Source organism: Giraffa tippelskirchi, chromosome 4, assembly GCF_054371585.1.
Source record: "Giraffa tippelskirchi isolate mGirTip1 chromosome 4, T2T-mGirTip1v1.2.pri, whole genome shotgun sequence".
Classification (NCBI taxonomy): domain Eukaryota; kingdom Metazoa; phylum Chordata; class Mammalia; order Artiodactyla; family Giraffidae; genus Giraffa; species Giraffa tippelskirchi.
Genome location: NC_137278.1, coordinates 77,465,371 through 77,478,558, shown reverse-complemented (window position 1 = coordinate 77,478,558; position 13,188 = coordinate 77,465,371). Strand labels below are relative to the sequence as shown.

The 13,188-nt window shown below is 41.9% G+C and overlaps 2 protein-coding genes and 1 long non-coding RNA gene across 16 annotated transcripts in view; 2 read left to right on the top strand and 1 right to left on the bottom strand.

Annotated features, from left to right (window-relative positions):
* The window catches only part of LOC145546100 (uncharacterized), a 30,691-nt gene extending 22,413 nt beyond the window's left edge, over positions 1-8,278 (top strand). For all 5 annotated transcript variants that reach the window (XR_014082510.1, XR_014082508.1, XR_014082509.1 and 2 more), the window contains one exon: positions 7,490-8,278. The gene's annotated coding sequence lies outside the window, so the exon portion shown is untranslated. The remainder of the gene's footprint in view (positions 1-7,489) is intronic.
* On the bottom strand, positions 7,435-11,208 carry LOC145546102 (uncharacterized). The gene is made up of 3 exons (XR_014082513.1): positions 11,059-11,208; positions 10,192-10,302; positions 7,435-7,831 (listed from the first exon to the last, which is right to left on the bottom strand). It is a non-coding gene; the product is annotated as an uncharacterized LOC145546102 (long non-coding RNA).
* Positions 11,209-11,307: 99 nt separating this feature from the next.
* The window catches only part of EML4 (EMAP like 4), a 153,686-nt gene continuing 151,805 nt past the window's right edge, over positions 11,308-13,188 (top strand). For all 10 annotated transcript variants that reach the window (XR_014082502.1, XR_014082504.1, XR_014082500.1 and 7 more), the window contains exon 1: positions 11,308-11,574. Coding sequence is in view for 5 of the 10 variants with exons in the window: in XM_081591997.1 (XP_081448123.1) it covers positions 11,550-11,574 (25 nt within the window). In the remaining 5 variants the exon portion in view is untranslated. The remainder of the gene's footprint in view (positions 11,575-13,188) is intronic.

The following is a 13,188-nucleotide window of genomic DNA, read 5'->3' as shown; positions in this document are numbered from 1 at the left end:
TCCTCACCTCATTTCCTTATGTCCCCTTTTGCATTTAATGCTGCCATCCTTCTCTCCATTACTGGGAGTTGAATCTGGATGATTTCTTTTACTCTTTCCTCTCCCTCAGCTTCTGAGGCAGGCAGTCATCCAGGTTTGCAAGGATTTATTTGTTGTTCATTCATTTGTTGTTTTCCTTCACAGTATTTTCTTCTTGAACCTTTCCGTAGCTACTCCTCCGAATTGCATTCTCCACTTCCAGGGCCTCGTCCAATTTATCCACCCACAGGTTCACTTTTTTCTGTAGCAATACTTTGATCTTATCACTTGCATGGTAGATGTCTCAGCCTGGCATTCAAGAATCTCCACAATAGAATTCTAATGAGACTAAGAGGCAAACTGGTGTAGTGAGAAGGACTTGGCCTTCAGATGCAGATTAATATGGGTTCAAACTCTGATTTTCCCACTTTCTAGTTAAGACTCTTGAGGCTCACTTTCCTGATCTGAAAAATGGGAATAATAAAACCTATCTCCTAGGGTATTTGTAAGTCAGCTCTTTGAAGGTTAGAATGGCGTTATGAGTTGTCTTTAGGTTACAACGTCAACTCATAGATTCTTCTAATGAACAATGTTCAATTACAGACCTGTCTGTTTCAAAACTTTAAGTAAGATTGTCATCAGTGTGGTTTTGATGAAGGCAGGTTAGGATCAGTTTGCTACATGTTTTGAGAGCTAAGTGGAAATCTAACCACCATTTATAGCATTGTTCCTAATTTCAAACAGCTGACTTGCAAATGACCTTTTGGAAATATTTTATTTGCAAGTAGAGAACTTCCTGTGTTATTAATTTTGGGAGTTGAATTTCCCTGATTGGCTGCTTTCCACTATAACATTGCTATTTTAAAGTATTTCCCTGCAGAATTTCAATTTTGTGAGAGGCTGCTATGATCCTTATGGGGAAAAAAACATATAGTTATGGTGGACAGATGAAAATTATTAGCTATTATTTCTCAGGCTCACCCAGCATTCTATAAATGTGGTGAAGCTCTAGCACATAGAAAGAAAGCTCTCAAGTTTGTTCCACAGTCTCAACAAGCCCTGTTTCATGGCATAAGTTCTGGGTCGGCCCTGGGAAAACGCAGCTCTGCAGCCCAGGCTGGAGCTTCTCTGGCCTTGACCTGAATGGCACCATCAGAGCTACCCTAATTAACCTCAGTCGGCATTCATTCACTCACTTGTGCATCCACGCAGCAAATCCCCCTCAGTCAGGCGTGTTTGGTGAACCTCACAGTATAGGTTTCAGTCTCATCAGCTCCTGCCAAGAATTTACAGCACTGCTGATTGCTTGATTTTTTCCCCCTGAGGTCAGTAAGACTTTAGGTGAAAGATGGTAATCATGCCAAGATTGGTAAAAGTTGTTTAATTAGCATGATATTTTAAACTAGTCTCTACACATATAGTTTGTGGGTGGGTATGTGAATTAATATGCACTGCAATGTATTTTTTTGTCTAATGGTTTTTAAAGTGAACACATGTTAACAATATGATTAAAATAATACTTATGTTTATTAAATATTATTTTTGATTAATAGTATGATATGATACACTTAAAAGTGAAATCTCCAGTATTTCTCTCCACATATTTCTTCCCCCACTCAATTTCACTTCCCAAAGGCAACTACTTTTTAACACATTGGGGGTACATGCTCCCACACTTCTTTTTCTTTTGGAATAATTTTATTTATTTATTTTTTAATTTATTTATTTTAATTGGAGGCTAATTACTTTACAGTATTGTAGTGGTTTTGCCATACACTGACATGAATCCGCCATGGGTTTACATGTGTTCCCCATCCTGAACCCCCCTCCCACCTCTCTCCTCATCCCATCCCTCAGGGTCATCCCAGTGCACCAGCCCTGAGCACCCTGTCTCATGCATTGAACCTGGACTGGTGATCTGTTTCACATATGATAATATACATGTTTCAATGCTATTCTCTCAAATCATCCCACCCTTGCCTTCTCCCACAGAGTCCAAAAGACTGTTCTATACATCTGTGTCTCTTTTGCTGTCTTGCATATGGGATTATTGTTACCATCTTTCTAAATTCCATATATATGTGTTAGTATACTGTATTGGTGTTTTTCTTTCTGGCTTACTTCACTCTGTATTATGGGCTCCAGTTTCATCCACCTCATTAGAATGGATTCAAATGTATTCTTTTTAATGGCTGAGTAATATTCCATTGTGTATATGTACCACAGCTTTCTTACCCATTTGTCTGCTGATGGACATCTAGGTTGCTTCCATGTCCTGGCTATTATAAACAGCGCTGTGATGAACATTGGGGTGGGTACACGTGTCTCTTTCAATTCTGGTTTCCTCAGTGTGTATGCCCAGCAGTGTGATTGCTGGATCATATGGCAGTTCTATTCCCAGTTTTTTAAGGAATCTCCACACTGTTCTCCATAGTGGCTGTACTAGTTTGCATTCCCACCAACAGTGTAAGAGTGTTCCCTTTTCTCCACACCCTCTCCAACATTTATTGCTTGTAGACTTTTGGATAGCAGCCATTCTGACCGGCGTGAAATGGTACCTCATTGTGGTTTTGATTTGCATTTCTCTAATAATGAGTGATGTTGAGCATCTTTTCATGTGTTTGTTAGCCATCTGTATGTCTTCTTTGGAGAAATGTCTGTTTAGTTCTTTGGCCCATTTTTTGATTGGGTTGTTTATTTTTCTGGAATTGAGCTGCAGGAGTTGCTTGTATATTTTTGAGATTAGTTCTTTGTCCATTGCTTCGTTTGCTATTATTTTCTCCCATTCTGAAGGCTGTCTTTTCACCTTGCTTATAGTTTCCTTTGTTGTGCAGAAGCTTTTAAGTTTAATTAGGTCCCATTTGTTTATTTTTGCTTTTATTTCCAGTATTCTGGGAGGTGGTTCATAGAGGATCCTGCTGTGATTTATGTCGGAGAGTGTTTTGCTTATGTTTTCCCCTAGGAGTTTTATAGTTTCTGATCTTATGTTTAGATCTTTAATCCATTTTGAGTTTATTTTTGTGTATAGTGTTAGAAAGTGTTCTAGTTTCATTCTTTTACAAATGGTTGACCAGTTTTCCCAGCACCACTTGTTAAAGAGATTGCCTTTTCTCCAGTGTATATTCTTGCCTCCCTTGTGAAAGATAAGGTGTCCATAGGTGCGTGGATTTATCTCTGGGCTTTCTATTTTGTTCTTTTGGAATAATTTTAAAGTTATCCCTAGGCATTCTTTATGGTTAGAAGCTAGAACAACATTGCCATTTAGCCTCTGACAGATCTTGGAACTCTTCCATACACTGCTTATGTTAAACATATTATAGAAACAAAGAATTAAAAGAACTCTTTTTCCCTCCACTCAGATATTGTTAATTTCTGATTCTGAAAGCCAAAGAAAAAAGCCATGTTTTTTTTGTACTTATGCTTATGTGGACTATAGATTTATATAATCTACACAATTCCGTGACCATAGCATTTAGTTTTAAATAAAACATTAAGACAATGAAATAAAAAGAGAGAAAAGCCCAGTATACTTAAAAAGCAAACAAACAAACTTAATTGCTCTTGAGGTCACTTTAAAAATGTCTGAGGGAGAGAATGTCAAGAAACCAAAGTTTCTAGTTACCTTTCAAGGCCATCTAGCTAATGAGAGCATAACAAAGAAACCATTATAGGAATGTTTTATTTTTCTTCAAATCTTAAGTCAGGGCATTGACAATAGGTGTTGTGTGGCTTCACAAGTATTCAGAAACCCCTCCCACAGTAACCTCATTTTGACGGGGAAGGAAAGGTAATAAAACACAGAGTCAAGGTTCTGTGTATGAAGAAAATGTTTTTAATTTTTATTATTTGATAACTGTATTTAGCCTTTTGCCATAATTGAGCTCCTGAAAAATGCTGCATATTTTTACTTCTGCTATTGAATTAAATTACACTTAAAGGGCTCAAAGTGAGGGGTCAGGGGAGCTCTGTATTGAAAATAATCGAAAGATAAATCTTTTGTTAGAGTTGTTTTTACCCACTCAGTTGTGTCCGACTCTTTTTTGACCCCATGGACTGTAGACCGCCAGACTCCTCTGTCCACAGGATTTCCCAGGCAGGAATACTGGAGTGGGTTGCTATATCCTTCTCCAGGGGATCTTCCCAACCCAGGGTCAAACCCTAGTCTCTTGCATTGGCAAGCAGATTCTTTAACACTGAGCCAACTGGGAAGCCCTCTGTTAGAGTTCAGGGTCCAAATAACCACCCAATAATTGGTAACTGTTTAGTATATTTGAATTTTTATGTATGTTTGATGATAATGTACAGCTATATTTTCATTTTAAGGGATTTATGCTAAATCTTCTATTTTATTATGGTAGTTTCAGACTGTTTACAAGATCTAATTTGATAAATATAAAACAGACAAATTAATACTGGCTGCTTTAAAACAATTAGGCAGTGGTTGTTGAAATAATGTTTTCAGATCGACTAGTTTTCAGAGTTCTATGTTTGTTTAATATTCAGTAAATATTTATTGAACAGCTAGTCTGTAATAGGCACTCAATATATAATGGTGAGTAAAAGCAGACACAGTGCAAGCCCACTTTTAATAATAGCAGCAGCTAATGCTTTCCAAGTTCTTGCAACATATGGGGACCTGTTCTAAGGGTTCTTAATGTATTATCTCATTGCATCCCCTCAACAACTCTAGGAGTAGAAATAGTATTATCCTCACTTTACAGATGAAAAACCTGAGGGACAGAGAGGTTAAGTAATTTGTCCAATGTTACATATCTAGTAAGTGGTGGAGCTGGGATTTCAATCTAGGCAGTGTGACCCCAGGGTCTGTACTCTTCAGCACTGGGATACACTCTCTCCTATTTTCTAAAAGCCTTTCTTGTAGTGTACAACCTAATGGGTAAGATACTAATTGAATAATCATTTAAGGCAATGAAAACGTCTAACTCTGATAAGTGATATGAAAAGGGATATGGGAAAAACTATTTGGGTCATTGTTGCCAGAATGTTTCTCTTTTCCTTCTGGTTACATGGACAATATTTCCTAGTCTTCCTTACAGTTAACTGGTCATGCAACTAATTCCAGACTATGGAGTGTGGATGAACGTGAGGTTCATACTTCCATATCTGGACCGTAAATTTTCCTGATTGACTCTCCCTGTTCTTCCACCACTACCCCTATTTTGTGGCTGAAAAGAGTGGACTTAGCATAGAAGAAACCTGGATCCTTGAATGGCTTTGTGGAACAGAGTCTCTGATGATCTGTACTGGATAGTGATGAGTAAAAAAAAATAGTATTTTAAGCCAACTGAAATTTTGGAATTGTTTTTAATAGCAGTCAGCTTATCTTGACTAATACAGAAGCTGAAACCTTGAAGTTGCATGCTGCTGTAAGGGAAAAAAACCTAAAATATATGATTTTGAATTCGTAGCTGGGTAGGGATGGTATGGAAACAGATATCAGAGGGCAGAATACTTGAGAGTTTGTTATGTCATCGCAAAAGATTTGCTACAACTGTTGCTTGTGACAACTTAAAAGGTAGCACATTACTTGCCTAGTAAGCCTATATAGCTCAACAAGAAATTTTTGGAAAGAAAGTTGGTAGTGTGTGTTGGCTGCTGCTGCTGCTAAGTCGCTTCCGTCATGTCCGACTCTGTGAGACCCCATAGACGGCAGCCCACCAGTCTCCCCCGTCCCTGGGATTCTCCAGGCAAGAACACTGGAGTGGGTTGCCATTGCCTTCTCCAATGCATGAAAGTGCAAAGTGAAAGTGAAGTCGCTCAGTTGTGTCTGACTCTTCGCGACCCCACGGACTGCAGCCTACCAGGCTCCTCCAACCATGGGATTTTCCAGGCAAGAGTACTGGAGTGGGTTTCCATTGCCTTCTCCATGTGTTGGCTACTATTTGCTAACTTTAGTAAAGCATGAGAACAACGAGAAAAGCTCAAGCAAGAACTGGCCATTTTTTAAGCAGGAGTAAAGGAGTTAGAAGAAGTCCAGAAATTTGGGGGATGAAAGATTAGAAAGCTGACTACTTCTTGACACTGAAACAGGAAACAAAATATTAAAAACATGTGAGTAACAAAGGCCCAGTTAGACCCAGACTCAACGGCAAAGATCTGATTAAGAGTGTGGTCTTCCCATTCAAATCTAGTGGCCTGAAGATAGCCCCCATTAAATTGAGAGAGAGGAACCAAGGAAGGAAAACAAAGACAGAAATCATGCTTGAAAATTATCTATAGGAAAGAACTTTGGGTGTGGTTACTGGCACACGTTGCTGACTGCAAGCAAACAGATCAAAAGCCTACCAAATTTTTGAGGGAATCATGTTCTCAAAGAAATCCTTTGATTATTTGAGTTGAAAGTAACCTTTGGATTTCATACTAGCACCAGTAGGAAGTGAGCTGAGCAGACTCTAAGGAAGGTGTATTCCCCAACACCCTTTTTCTGTAGAGTAGCAAAGCCAGGGACCATGGAGTAGATAAGGGAATTCCCTGGAAAGACAAGTAAGATTTAAACAAAGAACTTTTCTTACCCATCATAGTAACTATCCCAGCAGAATTCTGGAATTGCTGTGGATAAGTGAACTATAAGTGACTACCATATTTCTCCTCCTATTTGTTCTTTTTCTGAACAAGCACTTATTTCATTTTTCTGTCTCTTTTGTTTGCTTTTAATAAACTTCTGGTTGACTTACTAATTAGGATGAGCATGAATTTCTTTTGTAAAAATGTAAGTAACTAAAACAGAGGCAGAGGAATTCCCTGGTGGTTCAGTGGTTAGGGCTCTGCCCTCTCACTGCCGAGGGTTCAGGCTCAGTCCCTCCTTGGTAGGGGAACAACAACAAAAACAGAACAAAAAGCAGAGACAGATTTATCGAGAAATTAATGAAACTTAAGCTCTACGGGGTCTCTGCCAAGGCTCTAGAAAGTGTCTTTCCACTGTACCCTCCCCTTCATCACATTTCCCTTCATGTCAGTTTGTGTTGGAGTGACCCTGGATATTCTGGGTATCTATCTGGCTAAGGGAAGGCTGAATTGGGGATACATTTAATTTCGGGCTTAATGAAACAACTTACATGGGTTATAGTGCTATTTAATTCAGTTATTGCTGGCTTTCCTTGTTTAGCAACAGATTCCAGGATGGAATATATGGCCCATCGCACTGATTCACTTGGCATCCTGTCATGGAGGTTACAGGACTAGAGGTCATAATGTGGTATTAACACATGGCTGGCACTGGAAGTATGTGGGTAGTGTGGGAGAAACAAGGATTGAAACATAAAGAGCCAGAAGCTAGTCCAGGGGAAATTCTAATCATCAGACATGTACAAACTGTAAGTGGAGAATCTGGTTCTCATTGATGTCAAACCAAAATGGAAGTTCTCTTCTGTTAGAAATATACTCAATAATGCAATGTTTTATTTTTTAATTCATCATACATTTTATTTCTTTTCTTATTTTTTTTTTAAAGGGGAATCACATGAAATGGGATCAATCAGAATTTCTGCAGCAGTATTACAGCCTGTTCAATATGTGTGAGATGGTTTTTTATGCATCCCAGATGTCCATAATAAAGACTGATTGATGAACAATGATGCCAGAGGAAAAACTACATTTCTTTTGTCCTCTCTATTAAAAAGTTATTTAAAAATCACTGTCATATTCATAACACTGATCTTACAGGCTTACTGTGACATTGAAATGAGGTCAGGCATACAAATACAAAGTACTTGGGTACAAAATCTATATAGCAGGTTCCCATATAGCAGGATCATGTAACAGGCTCATATGACAGGATCCCAGTAAATAACACCTATTAAGAAAAAAAATCATTGTCATATGAAGAGGTAATCAAAGAATATACAACCAAGAAATTTAGTAAACATGTATTGGAGGTATGCTGGACATTTAATTAGATATCACATTTCTCAATTTTATAATACTTTGGCCACCTTATGCAAAGAGTTAACTCATTGGAAAAGACCCTAATGCTGGGTAGGATTGGGGGCAGGAGGAGAAGGGGACGACAGAGGATGAGATGGTTGGATGGCATCACTGACTCGATGGACATGGGTTTGGGTAGACTCCGGGAGTTGGTGATGGAGAGGGAGGCCTGGCGTGCTGCAATTCATGGGGTCGCAAAGAGTCGGACACGACTGAGCGACTGAACTGAACTGAACTGAATGATATTTGCAGTCTTCTTAAAATGTATAATCTGTTGTGATTACTTTTTTAGTCTAAATAAACACTTGATTTAACCTAATTTTGTATCTGTATGGTTTGTATTAGCTTTTTTTTTTTTTGGCTACATCACATGGTGTGAGCGATCTTAGTTCCCCGATCAGGAACTGTACTTGCATCCCTTGCATTGGAAGTGCAGAGTCTTAACCACTGGACCACCAGGGAAGTCCCTATATTAGTTTTTCTTAAAGGGGCCCCATAAATAGTAAATGCATCAGGCCCCCACAAAACATGGATCCTTCTCTGAATTAAAAATATACATTTACTTGCTGTATATCAATTATATCTCAATGAAACTGGGAGAAAACATGATTATTATTTTTTTTAATTTAGCAATTTCTTAAAAAATGGAATGTACAACTACCATTCAACCAAATAATCCGATTCCTAGGTATTTATCCCAGAGAAATGAAAAATATGTTCACAAAGAAATACATGTACATGAACATTAATAGCAACTCTCTCTATATAACAGTCCCAAATTGGAAGCATCCCAAATGCCTTCAACAGATGAATGGTCAAACAGTGATAATCCCAACCATGGAATTCTCAGCAATAAAAACAGCAAACTCTTATACTCACAACGACCTGGATAAATCTCCAGAGAATTATGCTGAGTGAGAAAAGCCAATCCCAAATCATTACATATTACATGATTCCATTGAAATGACCTATTTATACAAATGGATTACAGATTAGTGGTTGCCAGGAGTGAAGGAGCGGATGGTATCAGGAGGAAAATGGGTGTGTTTATAAAAGACAATTTGGATCCTCATGCTCATGGAAATGATACAAATGTTTTGTATTTCCACTGTATCAGTATCAATATCTTGGTTGTGATATTGTACTGTGTTTTGTACAATATCACTATTGCAAGGAACCTGAGTAAAGGATATTCTAACAAGTACATGTGAATCTACAGTTATTTCAAAATAAAAAGTTTTTTTTAAATGTGTATATATATCGGTATACAAGTTCTTATTCTTTTAAATAAAGCAGAAAGTTTCGCATACAGGCACAGAAGAGCAGCTGTCAGAAGTAAGGATGTCTCAAATATTAAGCAATTAAGACTTAACAGAATCATACAGATATGAAAATGTCCATAGCAAAGGAAACATTGGGTAAATAATTTCAAAGAAAGAGGAAACCTCAGACACCATTTTGTCTGTAATTGCGATTCCATGGACTGTAGCTTACCAGGCTCCTCCGTCCATGCAATTTTCCAGGCAAGAGTACTGGAGTGGGTTGCCATTTCCTTCTCCACAGGGAAGGTTTTTAAGGAGACATCAAAGGTGAAAAGGATACTAGAAGACTTTGACAAAATGTTTAAACAGTCCTTTCAACCATCCAGTTCCTCCAAGTTCCTCTCATTATTACAGTTGCTATTTCATTTTTCTCATCTTCTATCTTCCTCTCTTCTGCAACTGACAAAAAGGACTGGTTGTTTAGTCGTTAAGTCATGTCTGACTCTTGCCACCCTGTGGACTGTAGCCCTTCAGGCTCTGCTGTCCATGGTGTTTCCCAGGCAAGAATACTAGAGTGGGTTGCCATTTCCTTCTGCATGGGATCTTCCAGACCCAGGGATGGAACTGAGTCTCCTACATTGGCAGGCAGATTCTTTACCTCTGAGGCATCAGGAAAGTCTGTAAAATCACTCTTAATCTCTTCTAAGCCAGCTCTTTATTATTGTATAGATCAATTTAGTTCCTGGGTACCTTATATTTCTCCTCTGTAACTAGCCCCCTGATCCACACAATGTAGTCCCAAGAGAGACTTGGGAAATCACTGGAAGGTGTTTAGAAGGGTGGAGAATATAGGTGTGTGGGAGTGAGGAGGACAAAGAAGGCTTAGATGTTTTGTTTACCTGTCCAGTCTTCCATTTACAACTGAATAAAATGAGGTCCAAGTGAGTTTAGTGACTTGATAACTCACCTCTTGAGTCACATGGAATTGGGCCTGGAACTCAGGATTACTTCAACCCTTTGTTATGGTTCCCTAGTAGGCAATCCTGTGATTTGTCCTGTCAGGGGTGCCTTCGCATCCCTGGTGGAAAACAACACGAGGGGGGAATTAGTGCTAGTTCTGCTTTTACCAGGCTCCATGGCCTCGCGCTGCTGCTGCTGCTGCTAAGTCGCTTCAGTCGTGTCCGTCTCTGTGCGACCCCATAGACGGCAGCCCACCAGGCTCCGCCGTCCCTGGGATTCTCCAGGCAAGAATACTGGAATGGGTTGCCATTTCCTTCTCCAATGCATGCATGCAGGCTAAGTTGCTTCAGTTGTGTCTGACTCTGTGCAACCCTATGGACAGCAGCCCACCAGGCTCCTCTGTCCACGGGATTCTCTAGGCAAGAACACTGGAGTGGGTTGCCATTTCCTTCTCCTGACCTTGCGCAGGTTATGTCTTTTCTAAGGCTCAGTGTCCTCCCTGAAGCCGAGGCAAGATGAACGCTTGGGGTCCTGTCCAGTACTAACATTCCTTGCTTCTGGAACATCCTGGGCCCTGCCCTGCCGTGGGCCTTGGGCTGTGGAGTGATGGCCTTGAGCTAGTCAAGAAGAGTCAGCCTCATCTCTGTCCCTCACCTTACTGGGGCAAAGGAAGAAGCCGCGAAGCCTGTATCCCGCCCCCCACTTGGTTGCCTCTTTAGTGTGCTAAGACACTTGGGGTGGCCATCTCTTGTCAGAGGAGCTCCAGACTTGAGCTCCAAAGGGTCTCTCCGGACTCCCTAGGTGCTGCGAAGGAAGGAATCCTTAGAAGTTCCTGAGTATCCCAGGCTGGAGGTCTCCCCTTATTCCCACTTACTCGGAACCAGTTTCAAGTCCCAAGTCCTAGGCCCTTAGGAAGCCCATCGCGCAAGCGCAATCACCCGTCCCCCGCGATGCGGGCGGAATGCGAGGCTAAGGAAAGGTGAGAGGGAAGGGTCCGCGAGACCCCGCCTCCGGGTCGTCACGTGGGAGGCGGGGTCGGAAGCGTGACGGCGTGCGCGGGGGCGGAGCTACCGCTGCGCGCGGGCGCGGGGGCGGGGCGCGGCGCGGCGCGGCGCTCACGGCTGCTGTCTGGGAGGGAGGCAGGGCAGGCGGCGGAGCGGCGCGGCTCTCAACCTGACGGGGAAGTGGTCCCGGCGGCCGCGGCTGACTGCCCTGGGGCGCACGGGCCGACAGACTACGGAGGCGGGAGCCGAGCCGCGCGTCCGAGAGAGCGAGCGGGTCAGGCTCAGCGTCGGCCACCCTAGTCGGTCCGCTGAATGAAGTGCCCGCCCCGCTGAGCCCGGAGCCCGGCGCTTTCCCCGCAAGATGGACGGTTTCGCCGGCAGCCTCGGTGAGTGCGGCTGGGAGTCCTTCCTTTCCTGCGCAGGGTTGGAACCTTGTTCCCTGCACACGCAGCCCGGGCCTGCTCTCCACCCTGCCCCTCGGGATGGCAGCAGTTCCACTGCACATGTTCCCCTCGAGCCTGCCGCCCCTCTCCGGGCTCCGGTGAACCCAGAACCCCTCCCCCATGCCATCCCGCCTCAGCAAGACCCTCCTTTCCTCCCAGCGTCTCCGTCAGTGCGGGGCGCTTCTTCACCGAAGTGGGAACCCCTTCTTTCATAGAGGCCGCCCTAAAGCTGCTGCACACCCCCTCTCCATACACTCACGGCTCCCCCCACCTTCAAGGTTAGGGCACCTCTTTCTCAAATCCGAGTGTCTCTGGGTACAACATTCCTCCCCCGTCTCACATACCGAGCTCTCTTTCAGGGTGGGGACATCCCTTACCCACGCACAGGCTCCCTTTTAGGGAAGGGACCCCCATTCCCTCCCTCCTCCTCAAGCCTTCACTTTAAATTTGAAGTCGTCGTTTAAGTATCTCTCCGAGTAACTGACAACTTCCCCTCACTCCCTCCACTTCTCTGAACGTTTTGTAGTGGTGGAGAGATCCAGTAGCACTGAAGCATCATTTGCCTAATACAGGAAAGGAAGAGGTGCATCTGTGTTGGGGGACCCTCTTTAAGACCGGAGTGAAAGCAGAAGTCTGCGTGCTGGCTCTGCGAGCATGCTGGGGAGAAGTAATCCTGCCCCATGAATCCATAGGAAAGGGGGCCTCTGTCCGGGAAAGAAAGGATTCTCCATTTTTGGAATATGTTGTCTTTGTGGAATGGAGAAAGGGAAGTAGGCTGAAGTGTTGTTTCAGTGTTGCCTTTCACCCGAATAAAGGTAGTAAATTTTGTAACTGGTTAAGAGAATCAGAACTCGTGGCTGGTACTCAGAGCCATATAATCTGTGTCTGGAATTACTATTCTTTGAGGCTATTGGAATCTGGTTACTGTAAAGATTGAGCTCAACTGTTACGATGGTGAGAGAAACAGTTTCTGCTTTGGCTGATACTGCAGTTATGTGATACCTGCTGCTGGATTGGTATATTGAGTATATGATGCCTTTCTTTGCATTTCTTGATAATAAATTCCTAGTTAGTTAATGTTCATGGATCAATGCATGATCTGGCCACAGGCCATAGTTTATTCAGACGTATTGAGATCACCTTTTTTTTTTAATATAAAGTAAAAAAGTATATTTAAGAGCAGTGGACCCACTATAGGTGTTAAGTAGTAAAAACCGTAATTTTGGCTATGACTTTATTTGGGAAAAACACATACACTTTCTTTGGGAAACACACACTAGAGAGTGGAAATCCTAAAATAGGAGGCAACTGAGTTACTCTTTCCTCCCCAAAGGCACCTGTTCTCCATTATCTAACCTTTGATGTCTTATAATTCCTTTCATAGTGAAGTTGTTTCATTCTTGGGCTCCTTTTAAAGAGGTATCAGCTTTTCACTGCCTTTTTTTTAAAGCCATATGCCTGTGTCTGGATTTATTCCCTAATCATATTGGACTGAAAGACTTGTCCTTTATGTTCACAAAGAGGTGATCATATACTTGGGCAAAAAACTGAGTGTTG